The 22,907-nt window shown below is 40.6% G+C and overlaps 1 protein-coding gene across 1 annotated transcript in view; it reads right to left on the bottom strand.

Moving 5' to 3' along the window:
• LOC308376841 (copine-9-like) overlaps positions 1–22,094 on the bottom strand; it is a gene marked incomplete at both ends in the record, with an annotated part of 28,746 nt that extends 6,652 nt beyond the window's left edge. Inside the window, 15 exons of the mRNA XM_080853325.1 lie at positions 766–947; positions 1,094–1,140; positions 1,405–1,466; positions 1,577–1,630; positions 1,786–1,861; positions 2,042–2,083; positions 2,423–2,527; positions 2,777–2,880; positions 3,279–3,342; positions 8,138–8,214; positions 9,326–9,365; positions 10,242–10,345; positions 13,894–13,940; positions 18,306–18,346; positions 21,979–22,094. Of these exons, the coding sequence (XP_080709451.1) occupies positions 766–947; positions 1,094–1,140; positions 1,405–1,466; positions 1,577–1,630; positions 1,786–1,861; positions 2,042–2,083; positions 2,423–2,527; positions 2,777–2,880; positions 3,279–3,342; positions 8,138–8,214; positions 9,326–9,365; positions 10,242–10,345; positions 13,894–13,940; positions 18,306–18,346; positions 21,979–22,094 (1,161 nt within the window). The remainder of the gene's footprint in view (positions 1–765; positions 948–1,093; positions 1,141–1,404; positions 1,467–1,576; positions 1,631–1,785; positions 1,862–2,041; positions 2,084–2,422; positions 2,528–2,776; positions 2,881–3,278; positions 3,343–8,137; positions 8,215–9,325; positions 9,366–10,241; positions 10,346–13,893; positions 13,941–18,305; positions 18,347–21,978) is intronic.
• Positions 22,095–22,907: the final 813 nt, after the last annotated feature.

Raw genomic sequence — 22,907 nt, 5'->3', positions numbered from 1 at the left:
ATGTGAAAACACAACAAGCCCTTTCTAGAACCAGTGTTATGTTTAAGCTAATGAAAACACAACAATTCGTAATTCCGGGTGATTATACACTAATAAAAACATAAATACGAATGCTGTATTCCATTTCTGCGAAAAGATCCCCCTTTAAAAGGCAACAACTTAAAACCTGAAAATAAAAAGGGTCAAAAATAAACATGTGCAATGCACAACATAAACTATCCCCTAACTGCTGACCATTTTACACCACTGAGCTGATGGAGTCTTTTGAAATATCTCTTTTGAAATATCATCTCTTTTAGCAATGCTGAAAGAGGACATAGATCAGAGGCCTCGTCATGACAGAGATTTATGGTAAATTAAGGAAATGACTGTCTAACTCTGCTTTCATGTGCTTTTTGATCCCAACATATTCTGCTGCACGTGCTAAAATAATGTGTTTCACTAAAATGCGATACCTGATTTTACCTTTGAGTAAGTCAAAGTTCTTAAACACATTCATAGCCCTACCAACATTTTCCCCATATTTACTTTTTCGCTCTCTCTCTCTCTCTCTCTCTCTCTCTCTTTCTCACTCTCTCTCGCTCTCTGTCTCACACTCACACACAAACACACACTCACACTCACACACTCACACACTCACACACACACACACACACACACACACACACACACACACATTTCAAAGAGTCAAAGCATAAAATACAAGAAATATACTTGGGCTTGATGCTTTAATGGCCCGAGCCATGCACTAGGGTTAACCCTCACCAGAGGAAAAGCGTGTGAGATCTTGCCGTCCGGGGGCAGCTTGGCTCCAAAGCCATAAGCAGGGAAGAGCTTGTCACTGTCATAGTCCTGTATGATCTCTCCCACTGCTTTCAGCGCCATGGCGTAGGCATTCATTTGGTAGGGGCTCATGTAGTGTAGAGAAGTGGGCTGGCATGGGTCACCTGGGACAAGCATCCACAAAACAAACACATGATAAAACCTACTGAGATCAACACCAATTTAGCACGCAAGAGAGAATTGCTTATTTGCTCAACCTCTCATATTACGTAACTATGTTTTTTTTTTTATTTAAAAGATCCATGCTCACCATTAGAGGCAGTGAAGTCTATGGCCACTGTGAAGTTAAGCTGAGTCCTGTACAACAGAAATGTAAGGTAACTTAATAACAAAAAACAAACCTAATAATAACCCTCCCATCTAAATCAAAGGGATAATACACTTCAAAAGGAATTCCATAATGTTCACAACCAACAAGCTTCCTTTAAAAAAGTAAATAGCCGCTAGGTGAGAGGACGATAGGCACTAACTGGTAATGAACAAATAATAGTTCAGAGGCTTTGAGGAAAACTTATCTTCGGACAGAGTTGCAGAGACAAAATTAAGTAAGTAAGCACTCACCCGCCCCGAATAAAATCCACAAATGTGTACTCAGACTCAACTTTGAAGGACAACAGTGTTACCTGGATTTATCAGAGAGAGAAAGCTCTTTTTACGTGGAGATGGCTTCTTTAACCACAATAACTGTGAGACCACTTAACTAAATAATAAAAGAGATCGCAGTAGTACCTACCGTTCCAGAATTGATGTATTTTTTCTTTTTAACTTTCTTTTTAGGATTTAAAACCTTAGGTTAGAGTTGAAAGGGTGCAAGGTTACTATGAGTGTTCTCATATTCCTATGTGCCAGATTTACATAGATTTAGACATTACAATAATATACATTCAATGTGTGAATACATATGAACATATGAATGCAGATGTTAACAACTGGGTGTCTCACCTCATACACATTAAACTGGCTCTGTCCTCGAGACAACTCTCTGTAGCTGGTTGTAAACTCTCCAATAAAGTCATGGCTATTGAAAGAGAGGGGGTAATGCACTCAGCTCTTGATGCTACAATTGTACCATGGTTATAAATATATGTGAAATTATAGCTGAATATTTAACATGCTAATATACATGAAAAAAAATACTGTTGTTTGAAATAAATAGAAAGCAAACAGTCACACGATAAGCAGTTTTCAGGTCTATTACCTCCCATCTCGATCCCAATCATAAACATCCACTTTGACTATCCTGAGGTGTAAATGAGTAAGAAAAGAAGAATTAGAACAATGCAATAAGACAATGGCCTTACAACTATTCCAAACACACAGCAGCAGGTCTTTTAAATATGGTTTGTTAAAAACTATACAACACACATGTCTTACATTCAGTTATGTTTATGTACAATATAACTGGTATCATAAAGGTGTCTAACTAAAATACTCGTTCCTACCAATTCCTACCAATTAATATGGCTAAATTTACCTCCGAAAGGTAAAAATCATCATTCATTTTAAAACATAACTGTGCTCTGTAATCTTAATGTGTCAAGTGTGCCAGCGATAGGAAATGTCTTCCGCTTTTTCTCACCTGTCATAGTCCCCATTACAGAGAGCACGCACTGGCATTGTGAAGGGTTGCCACACCGGATTTAATGTGTTCTTTATCACCTCTGTTTTGTGACTTATGGTAAACCTGATAATGAAAAAAATCATTGCATATCTAATACAGCACTTCATGAGGACATTTATTTTTCACAAGTTTTAATGGAAAACAGTTATCAAATTATCCGTCATCGGTTATCTCCTAGTCAGACTATCACATCAAAAGCTCTCACTTTGGTTTTCAGTTAGCATGCTTTTGGGAATATGGCCAGAATATTGCTGTGAAAATGTACTATGGGGAGAACAGAGATAGACAAACATGGGGCCGTGTGACGCTTACGTGCCATCCTCATTACTGCGGTAGAACATCAGGAAGGGATCGGACTTCCCGAAGAAATCCTTCTTGTCCAGCTTATTGGCACAGAGCTGCATGGTAGCGATATCCTGTGGAGGATAACCATGTCTGTCAATGTCAATTCCAATATTCCAAAGTGGCTTTTTCATCCAGTAGCAACAAAATACCAACAAATACACAATCAAAGCATGAGTATAAATATAACTGTTTCTCTTAATATGATTGTTTTACCCATGAGAAGAGTATACAATTAAGTAGGAAGTAGAACCATATACAGTATTAATTATCCTATGGTAGAATGAGACCCCACTATATGTATGAAAGCACATAGGCCTGTGGCTTTTGTCCCTTCCACAGAGGGCAGGAAAAGTGATTTAATGCGGAGAATCTCAGGAAGACTGGCAGCCATGTCTGACAGGAGAGGGGTATCATGGGACTTCACAAATATTGCATTGGAAAAAGAGATGCATGTGAACCCTTTACTAACCCTACAGTTACTGAGTTCTTCAGCTGTGAAAGTAATGATTCCACACTTCTTTCCTGGAATCCCCCTGCAAGAGAGAAAGCATTAGAAAGCAGATGAAGGGCAAAGAGTGAGTGAGTGAGTGAGTGAGTGAGTGAGTGAGTGAGTGAGTGACCGGGCGGCACCTTTTCAGAAGCAGGGAATTCACAGATCCTTTTCCTGTGCTTTCTTTTTTTATGTGTGGCTCTGCCCATGCAGTCATACAGCATGTTCCACATCCTCAAAGGAGCAGATCCTTTGCACAGCGCCTCCCCTGCCAGGTCATCTGACAGGCAAGGCCCCTGAGAGTTCAGCCTTACAGTTTTTTAAAACCTGGCTGACAAGAGACTTTCCACAGAGCCAAGAGAAGAGCTAGCTCAGGGTCACTGACAGCTAGGGCTGTCCTCCTACTTCATTTACCCCAGCTGTCTAATACATTCATTCATATTTGACAGCTATCCATCTTATTATTGAGGAAACATGTCTACCCTTTAGATAACAGAGCTTAGGAATGGTGCAAGAAGGTGTCAACCTTTATAAGTTAGTAATGTGGTTAGTGATATGAGTACTGTTTTTTTCTGAGTAATTTTCCTTCTCTAATTACTTCAGACTGCCAAACTGATTTTCACAATGAACTTTTGTCCTCCTAGCCAATGGATCAAAAATGTCTAGGCAAGGTTTGCTTTTGTCAGGAACAAAACCTTAACTCACACCTAGCTGTTCCATGGTGCTCATAAAACACTATTCTGTATTATCATAGACTTCATATATATATTCTGCACACTTTCATACACAATTTTTCTTTACTTTTCTTTTTTTACTCATTTTCTACATGGTAGATAACCCTTTTATTGTTTAGTACATCATTCCATATGTGCTCTTTCGTAGATTAAATGTCTTCAGTATTAATCTAGAATGTAGAAAATAAGAAAAGTAAAGAAAACAATTCTCCCAAAATGTAAAGGTGTGTCCAAACTTTTGACTGGTACTGTACATACATTGAAACACATATTTGCTGCCATGCTGCATTGCATGTCATGCAGTTTCATCAAGCGGCTACAGAGCGATCCTTGCTTATCCTTTAATCACGACTTAACAGAGTTCGTATACTGTATCACCACTGTCTGGCAGAGGTTATATACTGTATCACCACTGTCTGGCAGAGGTTATATACTGTATCACCACTGTCTGGCGGAGGTTATATACTGTATTACCACTGTCTGGCAGAGGTTATATACTGTATCACCACTGTCTGGCGGAGGTTATATACTGTATTACCACTGTCTGGCAGAGGTTATATACTGTATCACCACTGTCTGGCAGAGGTTATATACTGTATCACCACTGTCTGGCGGAGGTTATATACTGTATCACCACTGTCTGGCAGAGGTTATATACTGTATCACCACTGTCTGGCAGAGGTTATATACTGTATCACCACTGTCTGGCGGAGGTTATATACTGTATCACCACTGTCTGGCAGAGGTTATATACTGTATCACCACTGTCTGGCGGAGGTTATATACTGTATCACCACTGTCTGGCGGAGGTTACTGTATCACCACTGTCTGGCAGAGTTCATATACTGCATCCCCACTATCTGGTAGAGTATATCTTGCATCACCACTTTCTAGCAGATGGGTAGTTATAAGTGCACTTGCATTACCACAGAAGTAGACAAGCTAAGAATCATAGAACATGAAGTTCACAGTTCACACGCCAATTTAATTTTAAAACAGGAACTATGTGAGTGAATGCATCTCTGGGCTGCAAGGCCACACTGACTGAATCAAGAGTCAACAAGTCTTTGACAAAACTCAGCATGACTGTGGGATTAAGATAAGAAACAGTTAAACAAAAACCGTCCCCAAAAGGATTACACACAAACCATCAGTTTAATTCTGAAAAAAATCAATTGACCATGACCATTCCACTATTCAACGAAGATGAATTCCTGAGATATTCAAGAAAATATTTCCTGAGAGTATTTGTTTCCCAACCACAGTGACTCACTGCAAAGGCATATCTCTACCTGGCACATAGTAAGTTGGCTGAGGGGCACACACACACACACACACACACACACACACACACACACACACACACACACACACACACACACACACACACACACACACACACACACACACACACACACACACACACACACACAAACACACCCACACCCACACCCTTTCAACCCCATTCACTAGAAATCCTGTTAGAGGCTCCTAAACTGCAGATGTGATTAGGAGTGAAGGGCGTCCCTCAAAAGCACCATGTGCCTCTAATCCCATTCCTACATGAGCAGAGGGAGGTTCTCTCACAAACACACCCACTTCTCACACACACACACACACACACACACACGCACGCACACACACACACACACACACACACACACACACACACACACACACACACACACACACACACACACACTCTCACACACACACACACACACACACACACACACACACACACACACACACACACACACACACACACACACACACACACACACACACACACACACACATGCCCAAATACACAATCCCATTCCTACATGGGCAGAGGGAGGTTCAAACAGGGAGGCAAGGAGCGTTTCCCTCACCCTAGCATTACAGGTAGAATTCAGAGCAGATTCATCAAATATTTTTTATATTTTTTTGACTTTCTAGGTCCAGTTCCAGTCCACAAAGAACATGACAGTTTCGTCCAGGTATCTATCGGTGCTTGAAGTTCTCCTGTAAGCCATATATTGAGAGGAATTTTCGGGGAACAGTCTGCCTTGGTATCTCCAGTCACATGTCTGTATGTGTGGTGGCTGAATTTTTTCAGACAAAAAATATATCTTTACCTACAGCCCACATTTTTATCTCTGAAAGCAAGGGAGTTGCAATCCACTGTATTCTGTATTCATATTTGTGGGAATATATACAAGGGATGAAGAAAGTACAGAGAACTTTGCTATATCTGGGGGGGGGGGGGTATTCAAGTGTCTTCAACTCTGCTGATCTTTTAGTGGCAAGTGATAAGCATTTTCTTAAATTTGCCTGTCCGAGCTGAAAGGTTACCATAGAAACCCCCAGGTGAAATAGAAGCAGTGCTTTTTTCAGGCGCAGCTTGAGACTTGCTAGGGTGAGGAAGACAAAAACATCCAAAAAGCTCTTTACCCTTCTTACCTATTTCTTCAAGGACGAGCAGCATGGCGCCTGCTCTAGATGAGGAATATGTGGTACACTGGCAGTAAAAGCTAGCATGGTTTTCTCTGTGATTTATCACAAAAACAATAAAATACCTCACGCTTGGAGGTTTGTTACAACAGGCACTCTCCAGGACCCTCATTAAATGCACTATTCAGTCCTAGAAAGCATCTGTGACCAAAGGAACAGTTGCTTCCACGGCTAGGTACGTATATATTTGTTGAACAACTGCTGAAAGTCACTACAACATATGCCAGATGTTTGACTGAGAACTGGATAGTTCTGAAAAGTAGCTGTCACATCATATCGTCACCGTCTACAAAATGTGATTATGTAATAGCACTTCAGTTCTTTCCATTGAAGAATACAAGTGCTGTGTGTACAAAGTGCTGTTGAAAAATGAATATTCAGACACATAAGCAGAAATAGTATGGCACTTAAGTCCAAAACAGCATGCATTCTTAGCAGGAGAGCAAACGTTGGTCTTTAGATGATACAGGAGACACATGACAACATTCATGGCAACTACACATGCCTTAACAAAGGACACCTCTAAATATGGTCCAGGATGTCAGGGTTCATGCACGGTCACGATGACTGTAAACAGTCAAGTGAATTAGGACCAAGTGTGTACTAGCTGTTGTTAAGAGAGGGGAGTACCTTTGCTTATTTCACAGGTTTGATCTGATGCCAAGCAGCCAATGTGTTTATATAACCACACCCGAGTTAGCAATGTGTTGACTGAGCAGCCACACATATTGACTGATTCATGATTCATAATTGGAGAGACAAAACTGAGGGAGTGCAGAATTGGACCCCAATGAAAAGCATGCAGACTAACTCAGCAAGCAGGCAGCACTCTGTATTGTCATTGGCCATTTGACTACAAGGTCAGGGTTTCCAGTCACCACATATTCACAGGTTACAAATGAGACCCTTCACAGACCCTTCCCATCCGCCCATCATCTGTTCCTGTTACTCCCGTCAGGGAAAAGGTTCAGATCACAAAAGGCACGCACCTCCAGGATGGCACGAGCTTTTATCCCTGTGCAATAAGGCTCCTCAACAGCTCACCCACCCCACCCCACCCCACCCCCCCTTCATCTCCCCCCGGCCCAGCCCGCCCTGCCCCCTATGGACCGCACTCTAACACCTGATGCACCTCAATATGTATATATGTAGTATATTGCTTTTTTAATTTATGATATGTATTAATCTATTTATTAATTGTTATTTATTATTATTTAGCTGTGGAAGAAGTCTGTTGCTGCCCCTTCTGTCTCGTTGTCTTTGTGGCAATGACAATAAAGTACTTTGAACTTTGAACTTGAACTTTGAACTTTGAACTTGAGATGGGTGATGCGTGTGTAAATATGGCACATTAAATTATTCTTATTACAGTTAACTGGAAGACTGAAGGATACAAATGTGGACCTATTCGCAGTGTGTTCTGTCCATGGACACATGGTTCCTATAAGTCTCCTGCCATATAAAACTTGAATAAACTATCGTATATACTTCAGATAAAAACTAGTGTGACATTACGTTGTTTCAAAGAAGACATTTATATCAGGATCCTTCAGGGAGTGTCTGACCCGTGTCTGGTGAAGTGATAGATGATGAGAGTGGAGTACTCACGAGAGGGTCCTCTCCACCCGGCTGCCCTTGGAGCCAATGATCTCCCCCAGGGTGCAAAATGTCTGGCCAAGAAAGGACTGAGAGACGGCATGGATAAGTCTGGCACTGGCACGATTGTATTGTTCAATATGGAAATCACAAGTCAACTGATTGGAAAGTAGCTAATTAATTCCACTCACGGAATGTACTTTAGACCCAATTATTAAAAACATTACAAATCTATTTACTATATATGATATATATATTATAAATATTATTATGTATCGGTATTTATATATATATATATATTTATCTGTAACATGTACTCACTTGAAGCCACACTATGAACATAGTGAAAACAATGTGAATACAATGTAGCTAAAATGGGGGACACTACCTTTTTAAGGCACCACAGAGCTTGTCATCAAGACAGACAAGTTGTAATCAAACAAAACTGAGCTCAAAATGATTTGATTTCGATTCAAAAAGCACTTAGAAAGCAATTGAGGTATGACAAGGAATGTAAAATCCCTTTTGACTGCTGAGAGGAAACAACAGTTTCTACTTTGACCATGGAGTTTTTTTTGTATGTAGTGATGAACTGAATCAAAATTGATGACATGAATATACATATAATGGACTCAGAGACTATGACTAATGGGCATGCACAAATTGAAATGTAACATTGTCAAGGCAATGTTAAAAGGTAAGTGTGTAAAAGAAATGAAAGCTTTGCTTCAAATTCTAATCTAGTACTAAAAACATTAAGTACAGAGAACATGAGGAAAGACAGTAGTTTGTCTGATGCTTTTCTTTACCCTGACGTTTTTTTGGGCAGTTTTTTTAGATTGATTGAAAGCATTGATATTTAATTAGTATTTTCAATAATGTGAAGTATTTTGCATTAATACAAAAGAGTTTCAAATACAACACCCCCTTTCCTTTTGTATCCAGTTCACATGTCAAAATAAAGAAAAGACAATACAGATAATGCAGATTATGGGGCAAAATTTGTGTTGTACCCACCTTCTGCGAGTCCACGGTTGTTGAAACAACAGAACAACATCAACCAAGCCATTAATGATTATGTAAATAGAACTTATGTATTGCTATGCCAGAAGTAACTCAGGGTTAGTCTACTAAATGACTAAACTCTTACAATTAGGTCCATAAAATGCAGTGTGAAAGCATAAACATGACAGAACTTACATGTTTAGAGAAATTTGAGCGTCTGGAGTCCACACTGTACCTATACAAACAAGACAGACAAAAGAGGTTGGATGGTGACACAGTGGAAATACGTTCTCCATCACGAAACATTTCTTCTCCAAAATCAAGCCACCAGCTAACAACAACAAAATCCATTTTTAACCACAGCAGCCTACATTACAAATAACTCACACAGCTTTTTTTTTTTTTTTAAAGCTCTAGCTAAAAGCATTCTAGGCAATATCTTGAGGTTTCACACAGTGACGGGGATAACATTTTCATTGTGCTATTTTCAGGGCGGTTGATCTCCAATGGCAACTGAAGGAAATAAGACAAGTTATGGTCTTTCCTGAGTAAAAAAAGAACAGGAGCACAGTGACCTCTTGCAAATTGAGATTGCAATGAAACAGGGATATATAGCTACAGATCTTTGAATACAAAACAGTGCTACAGTGCTTCCCGTAGATGAAAAACTGAAGACCCAGTTTCAACGAAGTCCAAAGCATCCTTCTTAGAAGATTATCAATTACAGCCAGAGTCATGGGTAATTGGTCTTTATCAGGTATCGACTGCGGATTAGAGGGGGGGACGGTTGAACAGAGTAACAAGAGCACTTAATCAATTTGATGAGTGCTGTAGTGACAGAGACATTTGCATTCTCTGAGTAAACACAGGCATCTAAATCCACAGAGAATAGATCATGCTTTATATTAATGTTCTATTAATTAAAATGTATTAAATGTAGTGTGCATGGGACTAGAGCAAAATTAATAACTTAACATCAACAGAAATATCAGAATTTACCGGTTTAACATTTCAATACTACATTGACTTGCTGGATATTTCAACAATTCTATTAAAGTGACAACTGAATGTCAGCCAAGATATTTATAAAAATAAATTCTGGGTGACTTACACATCAAATCGAAGGTTTTGTTTTTCCTCAAAGAAGTAGTCCACTACAAACTTTCTCACAAAATCTGGGTTCAGTGTGTTGTCAATCACCTCAGTTCTTCCAAACTGTAAAAATGGTGAAAAAAGCAACAGGCAAATGTCAAAGATGGAAAGTATTTACACAGTTCTTGACACTGGCACCCATTTCATCACATTCATTCATATATCTTGGCTTGGTACATAGCATAATAATTCAATTCACTTCCTTTTTATTTATTTATATAGCGCCAAAACAAAAAAAAAATGGTCTCAAGGTGCTGTAGAGATCCAAGGGCCTGAACCTAAGAAGAGACTATATAATATCTCACTAAACTCCTCCCGCAATACAAAATGATCATCATAGCACACAACAAGACCATGGCTATTACTGTTTAGGTCTCAATATGAGGGATGACCAAATTGTACCAAGCTGTTGACCTCAACGTTGTGAGAAGCCTCTCCTAGTGGCCAGCAGACCAGGTTCCTGTGTAGTGGTGGAGCCTGACTGGGTCCCCTCTCAGACCCTCTGAGCCTGTCTCCCTGCCCGCTCGGAGCCTGTCTCCCTGCCCGCTCTCAGACACCATGAGCCTGTCTCCCTGCCCGCTCTCAGACCCTCTGAGCCTGTCTCCCTGCCCGCTCCCAGGGCTCTGAGCCTGTCTCCCTGCCCCCTCTCAGACCCTCTCAGCCTGTCTCCCTGCCCGCTCTCAGACCCTCTCAGCCTGTCTCCCAGCCCGCTCTCAGACCCTCTGAGCCTGTCTCCCTGCCCACTCTCAGACACCATGAGCCTGTCTCCCTGCCCACTCTCAGACCCTCTCAGCCTGTCTCCCTGCCCACTCTCAGACACCATGAGCCTGTCTCCCTGCCCGCTCTCAGACACTCTGATCCAGTCTCCCTGCCCGCTCTCAGACACCATGAGCCTGTCTCCTGTCTCCCTGCCCGCTCTCAGACACTCTGATCCTGTCTCCCTGCCCGCTCTCAGACACCATGAGCCTGTCTCCCTGCCCGCTCCCAGAGCCTCTGAGCCTGTCTCCCTGCATGCTCTCAGACCCTCTGAGCCTGTCTCCCTGCCCCTTCTGGCTCCAGGCCTCTGGCAATCAGACCGTAATCCCCGCAGGGAGAGCTCTTTTGTGGACGGAGCTTTGGCAGAGGGAGTAATGAGCTATTGATCTCTGCCAGCACTGCCATGTGGCTGGGTTTGCTGGAGTCCACTTATACCCCTGGAGCTTCATCCAAGTCATCTACTTTGGATAAATCTGATTTTTAAAGTCCAGTAGGTAAAAGGCTGGGAGTCCTGGACACTCAGCTATGGCAAAGCCTCTTATGGGTGTCTCACAGTCACCAGACAATACCATGGATTACCTGAGGGAATATGTTATTAGACTGTGCCCAGCAAAAAGAAAATTGCATTTTATGACAATCCTCATTCTAACATTCTTTTTCTTTTGGAATCTAAAGACATTTACATAAACCTGCAGGCTTCTTCTCAACAACAAAGCCTCAGCTAAACATCTACATTTATACTTACTGAGAACATGAGAAAAGAAATATATGAAAAAAAGGTCTCGAAGATGAAACTTAATGCTGTCCTGTGAATTCATTCGATAAGGGCAACAACTGTAGGGGCCAGAGCCACACCTGATAGGACTGGACACACCTCCACTCTGTGAAAAACTGAGCTGGGGAGTCATGGCTGGGCTCACGGACAGGCTACTGCTAGCAACCTCTCTCTGCATTTTCATGGCAAGGTATACGGCTGAGTCACTTAATAGTCAACAGATGTCCCTACACACCTGGGTCCAGCAGACAACCTTACTTAAGATGCTAGAGGAACATTTTAGTTTGTATAATTGATTATGTTTTAGAAAAGAAGTTCGGCACATAGGTACGTAGGCACCACAGGCAGAACCATCACTCACCTAACTTCTGTTTCCTAGGAGATTTGAACCCTCCTTACCTGTCTACTACGTCACACACCCCGGTGTAGCAACGTCACACTCTTTCCCATTATCTTCCATCTCACAATTAGCTCTAAGTTCACATTACCCCTTATCCACAGGGGTGTCAGCAGATATCGCTCACACGCAAACTTTGCTATTGGCATCCCAGGACCATGGACAGCGACCGATCCAAACAAGCTTTTTTCAGCGCCCATTGGAATGCTTGATGTTTTTGTATATTTCCTCTAACTAAGAAAACATTGATGCACAAGCGGCATTTATGTATAAGATTAAAGGTTTCTGAGGGTGCTCTTTTTATGATTCTAGGATCCCATTCCAATGGGCGAACTGGTGAAAGCTGTTTGATATAGCCCATTACAAGTATTTTATTTAACCTCATTCATTTCCAGTTTCCAATTTGGTCTGATTACATCTTAATGCATTTTAAAATTAAGCCAGCAGGAGACAAAATGTCCTTTGAAACGACTTCACAGTGCACTCTTCCATATTAAAAGGGGGGTCTCCACATTCAAGTCTCCAAAATGCAATTTTACCTCCATTTATGAGGCTTAATAGATTTCCAACGCCCTCAAATTAAGTTGGAGACTGCATATGGTTCAGGTATGTTCCCACACCAGGCTGTATTTCTCTGATTTATGGTGGTGTCTGCAGCTTGATGGGGAGTCATAGAGGTCTGAGTGTTGTGCCAGGAATCTGGTCATAGAGGTCTGAGTTTTGTGCCAGGAGTCTGGTCATGGAGGTCTGAGTGTTGTGCCAGGAGTCTGGTCATAGAGGTCTGAGTGTGGGGCCAGGAGTCTGGTCATAGAGGTCTGAGTGTGGGGCCAGGAGTCTGGTCATAGAGGTCTGAGTGTTGTGCCAGAGGTCTGAGTGTTGTGCCAGGAGTCTGGTCATAGAGGTCTGAGTGTGGTGCCAGGAGTCTGGTCATAGAGGTCTGAGTGTTGTGCCAGGATTCTGGTCATAGAGGTCTGAGTGTGGTGCCAGGAGTCTGGTCATAGAGGTCTGAGTGTTGTGCCAGGAGTCTGGTCATAGAGGTCTGACTGTTGTGCCAGGAGTCTGGTGTAAATATGTGAATAATTTATCATGCTTCCTGGAGGGCAGTGACTAATTGAGAGCATCACTAACTCTGCCGCTGCTGTCCTCGGTACTACTGTTCCTACTCTTCTACAGGTCTTCCCCCAGTGTCACTTAAGGGATTCATGCATCCGCTCACTGAATTCAATTCATGAAGAATTCCTTGTGATAACACACAAACTGAAGGAGGCACAGATATCACATATGCACTGCAGCTCTTCAAGTGATGAGCAAGACCCAGGTCGTAATAAATGTAGTTGATTCAATCACAATCAATGACATCAAAATCTTAGCGGGTCAGCAAAAGAATTAAATGGATATTAACTATTTAAAACACTACCCTTGAAAGACGCACTCCAGACATACCTGCTTCTAGATAATGTTGGCTAAAAAAATTAAAATGCGATTACAGAAAATCGAAATACAACCTAAAATGTATTTTTGTAAGATCGTTTTTCAGGTAAATTTAGAGCTTATTATTTTAACCTTGCACTAATTTCTCCATCTTACCATTTTGACTAGTGTTTCTTTAGAGTCTCTCAAAACAGGAGTATTCCATGACAACCTTTTTAAGATTTTTAGTGTTTCGGAGTGATTTTCACTTACCTCTCGCCATTCTTTGGTCCCAGCACCCTGTACATAAAGCACAACAACTACAAACAAAAGAAAAATTAGTTTTTTTAATCATATTTGAAAACGAACAACTCCTGAGGTAACTCTCGAAATATTTTTGTGGTATGAGGCTAACTTTTAAAGGTAAGCCTGTAATTCTAATCACAGTCCTGTCTCTTATGCCAGAATAGCAGACTGCACCTTTGAAAGAGACTGCATCATCATTTTTCTCTGAAACATGTGTACAAAGTGATGAGAAAGCAAGCCAATTTCAGGCTGAATAGATGCTGATGAATAGGCACTTATGGATCATCTACAGGTGCTAGATACATTAACTGAGGTGAATAAACTTCAGTCAAAATGTTTTGGAATAAGCCAAGCTACTGAGTATCAGCCGAACTCCTCCTTTTATTTTGGGAACATTTGTTGATACTGAAGTCATATACAGCAAACCTTTACAAACCAAGGACTGCAACAGGCTTGCTTAGTTTATTATAGTAGCGACAACATCAAGACTAATGAAGAAGAATTCAGGTCCAAAATTCAGTTACAGAAAAAAAGGAAACTGAAGAGATTCAACAGGACAGCATTTCGAGTTTAAACGTTTTTCATGTTAAGGATAACATGTAGAGTGACTGTTCAGCCAGTGACGTACCACATAGGTCGGGTGGAGTTCTGACAATTAGGAAATGATGAGAGTCTATGATGACAGTTTGGCGGATAGACACAGCACAGATGGCAACGAACCTGTGTTAGCATGATGGTGATGAATGGAGTTCCTGATTAATGTTGCTTGTCATGCACGAGATTTTAATCATGAGACCCCAAAAGCATGTACTTCCTTTCTGTAATATGAATGCAGAACGGTTGAGAGTAAAGCTGTTTGTTGAGTCTTTTAGTCTATTGGTCTGTTAGTTGAGTCTATCCTCACTTGGAGCTTATTTAAAATCCAATTTTATACCCTATTTTTACTTTACATCACAAAGGATAAAACGTATTAGAGGTAGAGTAATTAGAAAGTCAATGAGGGTACAGGACTTTACATAGAAAGAACAAGTAGAGCTTCTGAAACAAAAGTCTGTTAGTATTTTCCATTTAGAACATCTGTGATCCTTTTTTGTGTTTCGCTCCGCAGATCTACTAACCTCTTTGATAAATGGAAGACCAACAACTCCCTCTGTATACTCACAGTTCGCTGGTTTTAGTACAATACAGAATGGACAAATATGACGTTATGCAATGTTATGCTGTCAATCTGTGAGGATATTTGATTAGATGCTCTTACCAGAGGTTAAAAACCAAGATGCAGGTTACTTTTCAATTCAATTCAATCAATTTTATTGATAAAGCGCCAAAGCAATAAAATTGTCTCAAGGCGCTTTACAGAGCCCAGGGCATGAACCCTCTTAGAGCGAGCACAATGGCAACAGGGGCAAGGGAAAACTCCCTGTTAATCAGGAAGAAACCTTAAGCAAAACCGCGGCAAATGAAAGGGGGGTCCATCTGCTTGAAGCTGAACGGGGGGCTTGTGGTAGGAGGGAAGGGGAAACCATCAGGAACATGGCAGATGAAATCAAATACGTATTAGGATGAGCATGCTAGAATACATGTGGTAAATGTACACAATACTTCAAAACATCGTATATACTGTATGCTACATATAGAATTGATGGAGGATAAGGTCGGAAGGGTGCATTCAAGTGTTGTAGAACAGCTTAGTAGGGTATACAATGTGTGCCTGTAAGGTTACTTTTACAAGAGTAAGTAGAGTAATGGAACAGATGTTGATGGTGGCAATTATTTACATTGTAGGAAAATGCTAGCACAGAGTAGAATAAGTGTATGACAGTGCGGTGGGAGTGACTAGGTGTAGGCTGAGGGTTTCTACAAGTAGGTCAGGTCGAGAGACTACAGCAGCATCCCACAGCGAAGATCGTCTAGACTAGGAGAGGAAGAAAGAGACTAAATAAATCGGTAGAGTAGAGTTTGCCTGCCAATAAGCGTATTTAATGTACTTAAAATGGATATGGTGATGAGGAACAATTTTTCCACAGCCATCAGTATTTGCAAGCAAAGGTCACGCTATAAGAGAGAGAACATTTGGTTAGTAAACATCAATTTGCTAAACCGATAAAGAGATACATTTTGGTAGACAATTAACAGTAGGTAATATGGCCACTTTATCAGTATATGTATTAGCATAGTATGATATAGAAGGAGAGGGAGAGGGAGAGGCTGCCCGGCAAAGTGTATGGAAATTTGGTTTATGTTTAGTTTTGATGGGTTTCGTTGGCTAGCAAGGGTGGCAGGATACACAAAAGTGCCCAGCTGGCTGGCGACAGCCGCATCATGTGTTGCATGCTGTACCTGGGATCTGTAAACGCCCTCCTTCACAATGCAACATTCACCACTTTTCAAGAAGGAAGTGGCAGCACGCCTTCCTCAAAATGTCTGTAAAAACCCTTTTTTCCACCCTTTTTGATTAAATACACCCAGATGAATACATTGGTCCACCCTTAAAAGCTTAGGTCTGTGCGCATGTTATGAAATTTCCATATGAATGTGGGCTAGTCATCAAAATAGATTTATGTAATGCCCCTTCTTTGTTGCATGTAAGAACCTGCGAAGTGCATCTATTAAATCAGGGACCACAGAATGACTTGCATGGAGCTCCGGAAACCAAGCTTTAAATACACACCCTGCATAAACATAAGGCAAAAAACGGAACCGAACCACCTTTTAGGTACAAGACTGATGACCACTCATGGTCTTTTTGAGCTATCACAGGAAATAAAGCTCCTGTTAGTGACGAAATGTAGTTTTACTGAAATATGATCTTTGAAAGAACTCAAGTTGCGCCATTATAGTTTATAAAAGATAATACAAGCTTACAGCTCAGATGAGTAGAGCTAAAGACTACGCAACATGAAAACGTACGTACATGAAAAAGGCAGGGAGACACAGCGGGGCAGATATTAGGCTTACTGTAATTACTTTAATTGCTTTCAGGCTGTCATCTGCACATGGATAGAATGAACCGGAGCTGTGGCTCAGTGCAAAATGCCTCTGTTCTGCCTTCAATTAATTCACCATCTCATAATAACATCAACAAGGGGTCTAACCCCATGCATGACTTGGATAGAATATTCAGTGTTCTAATGCCTCAAGCGCCTATAAAGAATTAACATGTTTACCTCTCTGTGCTCTCTCTCGTAAGAATCAGGTGTGCTGAGAATGCCAGAAGGCAACGGCACTCTGCCAATCCAGGGAAAATAACTGGTGTAAAAATTGAAATTAAATTGAATTTTAACCAACAGTTTCACTCATCTGTTTCTACCCTGTTTCGTGGGTACATAGTTTAACAAACTGTACACGGATGAATACAAAGAAAAGGGTCAAACCGAGTCACATGAATCTAAGGGTGCTTTCACTTTTTTAGTCTTGTTCAATCGGTTTGTTTTCCCCCCTTTTGTGTGATTCGTTTGGGCAGGTATCAAAACAACTACACCGTCAACTTGAGATTTAGTGGTCCAGTCCCAAACAAACTCCGGAGCGGTTAGTTTGTGGTGGGAACTTGATCCGATCTCGATCCAACCCAACTGCCAGGTGTACTCAGCAAGTTTGAGCTAAATGGATCCTGTAGCCAGGTGTGCTTTGCATTCTGGCATGCGGCAAAAGTACTAAACACTAAAAGGAATGACTAATTCAAATCCCTTAAATGTATATTATTTGTGCATGTACCCCTTTTCTTCTTCTTGTTGTTCATTTTTACTAATTCTATTAGTATTCCTCATTTTTGCATCATTTTTGTGACAACTGAATAAAAGGGTGAAAAAAATGTGTAGTAGCAGTGGCTAGCAGAGAACGAGCTCTCACTAGTATTTCCAAAACGTTTCCTCAAAGTGCCTTTAGCATTCTGCTGGTATCCGTTTGCCTGGTATATTGCCCACATAATTATGAGAAAATGGCATCTTTGTTGTTGCTCTATATTATATTGTATAGCAATTTCTCTCACATAAATATGCAGTTGTCCAGAGCACTGGACCTTTGTCCTGTGCTCACTTTCGTGCTCCAGTCCCACACACATCTGACCTGAGAGGAGGGAATATTCTCACGTGGTTTGTAGTGATGCATTTAAGTGTGCTTGAATTTTTCACTGTGTGAAAATGAATCAATCCAAAGGGAAAATGCTCCAAGTTTACAAACTCATCTACTGATTCGGAAAAGAGCAAACAAACTATAGGTGTGAAAAAAACAAACACATAAAGATTATAAGATAATTCTTAACCTCTCCATGCATACATGTACACAATGAATGAATGAATGAATCAATAAACCAACCAACCAATTAAACAACTGGTAGTTCCAAATTGGACTAAATGTGTTATATATGTAAGTTCACATACCTGGATCAGACTTTGAGAATGTGTCTATGTCCAGCAGATTCCTGAAAAAATAAGTCACACAATAAATGGCTGCATTTCCATTTGAACATTTGAATTATTCTGGGATGTGAAACCAGGACACCATCATTGGCATTGCCAGCCCTTACTGCCATAAATACCCTTGGGTCTCTCAAGAGTGGCTTGTTGACTTTGGCCGTCAGATTATCAAAACTATCATATTTTCTTCTCATAGTTTGTGAAACTTGTTTAGTGGCACTGCTTTTACAATTTTATATAATATTATCCCATTTAAGTCAGATACATTTTAAAAACCAAAATAGCAAATGTCCATTTACGTATTTGTGGATGTTAAACTCAGATTGTAGTTGAGAGGTTATCATCAATATTGTATAGCTCATCATAACTCCTGTAACGAAAATACAGTGACGATAGGTAGTCATTAGCAACAGAAGTAGCTAGAACATATTGTATGTGGATAGAAAATATATACATTCAGTGCACTTCAGAGCACTTTCTGAGAAAGGTATATGTTTATACCTTTTTCTTTCTGAACCGTCTGATTTTGGAGCCACTCTGAAGCTAAACAAAGTGGGCTGAAAACGCACTCGCTGCTCGGCTTGGCTTGGCTTTACCTGACAGCACAGACTGCTCGACAGTCCCCATTTAAATAACTCCTTCCCAAATTAAAATGCTGAAGGTATTCTACTTTAAGACAATAAGAGACAGACGGCAGAATGGAGGGGACCCTGTCACTATGATACCTCACAGCAGTATGCATATGAGCTGTCCACCAGACTGAGCAATGGATTCAGACTCCATGCTGTCTGCTCCTGAACCCCTGCAGAACAGGAGGCTGGCTGGTCTCAGTGATCAGTTGTCTAGCACGACTAGAGGTATGATGCGTTCAGCCTTGATAACTGTATCCTCAGTGCAGGGAACAACACCAGACAGTGCAGTTTAGCATTTCTAACCAGCCTCTACCATCCATTACCATGAGTATCAGCATTGAGATGCATGAGGGCATGTCATGGTTTGCTATTAGTTTCTTGAATTAAAATACTCCCTGATTTTATGTCATTTTATGCAAAAAAAGAAATATTAGAAGTACTGATTCTCAGGAAAATACAACAGTAAGCTCCTCTCTCACTTTCATACCTAGAATTATTCATTTAGTTTGATGGTTTTATTCAGAAAGAGGCGTACTTACCAGAGAATACAAATCCCCAAAAAATAGATTGTGACTAAGCAAACAATCTTATGTTATCCTTGCCCATGACAAAATAAAATAGCAACCAAAAATGTAAATTATTTAGAACATGTTTTTGTCCAAAGCCACGTATCGATACATTGACTGGGAATCAACCCCGGGCCAACTATTTGTTAGGCACAATGCTACTCACTGTACCGACTTGGGCATGAATCATAAGGTGGTGGGGACTATTGACATGGATCTTTAGCTATAGTCACTTCAAAAGGAAAAACACTGACGTGACTATCAACAGGCATTGCAGTCATAGCAATTTACCCCTCAGTTTTTTTCTTATAGTCTTCTACGGTACTGTTGTAGGACCCTGTCTACTTAACATGTGTAGATCTACCCACATAACATTGTGTGCCAAGTGTACTGTGAGAGAGTAGCGTTGACATAAAACTATCATACAGCTTTCCCATGTGTGTAGGCTACCTGTGTGCTAACACAAATAAGTGTTATTTGTGATGGAGGCCTCTCTTGGCTATATCTTATATTGCTTTAAGTTTAACTTTTACATTTTGAAGTGAGTTAAGTAATGCTGTGAGAACCTTTTTCTATTAATGAGATATCACCAACAAAACGGCCCCCCACTAACAACAACCTTTTAGACAACATTCTCATACTTAGATTTGGGAGACACATGCCATTTGATGCCCATTTTCCTCGTAGATCTTGCTCTCTATTATGCTCTCTATCCCTTTCTAGCTGGTTTCATCCTTTCCTTTGGGCAAGGTGGGAAATAATTCTCTTTGGATCTTCCCTCTGTTTTGATGTTCTGCGCCAGTCAGTCCCCACAGGCATGTTTACTGAGGCTTTTAAAGAGAAGGCAGTACTCTGCCAAGATAAGACCTGCCTCTTTCAGTCAGTGCACTTCCATATCTGTGCTACTTCAGATAATGTTAATGCTAGGGAAAGCGGAATGAGCATGACACGAGAGGTATTCCGTCAGCTGCCTTGTATCGCTCGATCTGTTTAAAATCACATTCAAATAGTGCTTTTCAGTGACTAAGATGTATGGATTGGACTCACTATACACCTATCCGAGATCGAATCACACTTACCTGGAGAGATGGACTGGTGAATCTACTTCCAGTTTCAGTGAATGTGTTTAAACAAGCCATTAACATGCTTTTTTTCTCCTATCCACATACAATGCCTTGTTAACAAGATATTTTAGCCAGGTAGCAAGCACCATTGTAGGACATTCAGCAGCCAATGCAGAAATCCTTTACATAAAATATTGCTGTTTGTAGTTGACCTGAGCTAAAATGAGCCAAATCAAAGTGATATAATCCTTAAATGACAACCTGAAGTGGGGCTGAGATGAAGGACTGGTATGTTATCAACCTGATTCACACCAATGAACACAGAACACTACCACTCATGGGAGGCTAGGATTGAGCACATGAATGGGGAGTACAGGTCCCATGGTGAACCTCCACATGTATCAGTGGTAAAATTAAGTTCATTTCAGTAGGTTTAGGCTGTTGATGTTTCAGCAGCCCACTGGAATCAACCTCACTTTATCACCACAGCATTAAGGTGTGCAGGTTTTGCCTAGTACAACTGACTTTTTTCCATTCTGTAGCCCACTAATTGTGTGTCAGCATTCTCTCAGACTCTGTCAAGGCCTTCTAAACACCAATATGTCATTGTTATAATAATTTCTTTCAAACTTAAAAGTAGTTCCACTTTCATTCATGAAATGTAATTCGGAAAGAAAGTGAGATAGGGGATCTGTTGAGTAAAAATAACTCATCAAACACAAAATAGAAGCTTCTGATCTATTGTTGTCTTTCATGCTGGTGATACTTAAGACATAGGCCTTACACATAACAAAATTAATCAAAATGGACATAATGAAAAGAAAGGTAAAACGTTTCTCAAAGGAGGTAAGCAATGTCCAGTGTTTAGCTATGGTATACAGCATAAAGGGGGGGAAAACCCTCTTTCGAGCATTCTTTCATAGCTCCAGTCATATGATTCCGACTGAAATGTGTATACTGAAACGTGTTGCAGCCACGATTAAATTAAAGTATTTACACCCACTAAAAATACTCTAGTACAATCAATCTCAAATACAACGTCTACTGCTTGAGTCTAAACAAGATGCACATTTTTAAGACGTTTGAGAAGTGATAGTCAGAGATCTATATCCATTACAAATAACACAACTTTGTCCGCTACCGCACAAGGTCACTGAGGTTAACGTGATCGAGCTGTTATGGAGACAACAGTTTAAGACGGTAATCAAGCATAGCACATGTTTCAACGGTGAACAGTTTCAGTACACTTATTTTTAAACATTAATTTTCCTCCTGAAATGAGGAAGCACTTAATAAATGGACGACTGTACCGTGCCGTTTTCTCTCAAGTTAATGTAGCCTTTTCATTCGAAGTTCAAACGAGGTAAACACTAACCTGCACGAGACGGTAACTTCTATTTTTGTTGCGGGTACGTTCGAATACAATGAGTCATTTTGTCCAACCGATGCCATCATCTCATTTGTTGAGCTGACTTGCCTTCCTTTTAACATTTTGCTTCCACAGACTCCGGTAAAAGCGATAAACCAAGTTGTTACCAGTTAATGTCACATCCATTCACAATGTTCATTTGTGATAATAGGAAATCACGGTGGGGAAGGAAAAGCCTCATATATGAGAAATATGGATACTGTACGCGTGGAATTACAGAGGAGCGCGCCTCTCCAGCATAGATTCTTCGAGCGTTCTGTCTTCAAGGGCTTCCGACAGGTGGAGTAGAGTAGTTGATTGCCTCTGGAAGCACCTGCATAGCCAACTTATAGAGAAGAAAGAGCTATCATTGTAATGGAATTACGAGTCTTCTGGAATATATTTTCTTATAAGTAAGGTTGAGTTGATAATGTTTTATAAATAGCCTACGTAAATGATTATTTCATGCTTACCGAACCTAAGTAAGAGACATCAGAGACACTGCAATTTGCACTATAGACAAGATCAATTATTAATGATTAACATAGATCTTAACAACAGGGCAAGATTTTGCTGGAAATTAATCTGAATTTCTGAAGTTGCCTGTGAAAAGTTTTCATTGCCCTTAGTATTTTGTTGTTACTGTTGTCTCATCTCTGTCAAATGAAGACTGGCGTTATTTGTATTTGTTCTGCATGTCTGCTGTTCTTCTGCTGTACTCTGTTTGGTGTTTTTGAGTCGAAATTGAAATGCCCTATGAACGGGAAAGTATGAGGGTTGAAGAGTAAGACATCGAAAGGCGGAGTAATCCCCTTCTGCTTTTTCTTCTACATAGCCTTTGTATCTGAAGGTGCACATGTGACAGAATGATCGAACTCCTCTCTGGTCTCACTGCA

Source organism: Sprattus sprattus (assembly GCF_963457725.1).
Source record: "Sprattus sprattus genome assembly, chromosome: 16".
NCBI classification, from domain to species: Eukaryota; Metazoa; Chordata; class Actinopteri; order Clupeiformes; family Clupeidae; genus Sprattus; species Sprattus sprattus.
The sequence above is the reverse complement of the archived record's forward strand: the minus strand, read 5'-3'. Positions and strand labels throughout refer to the sequence as shown.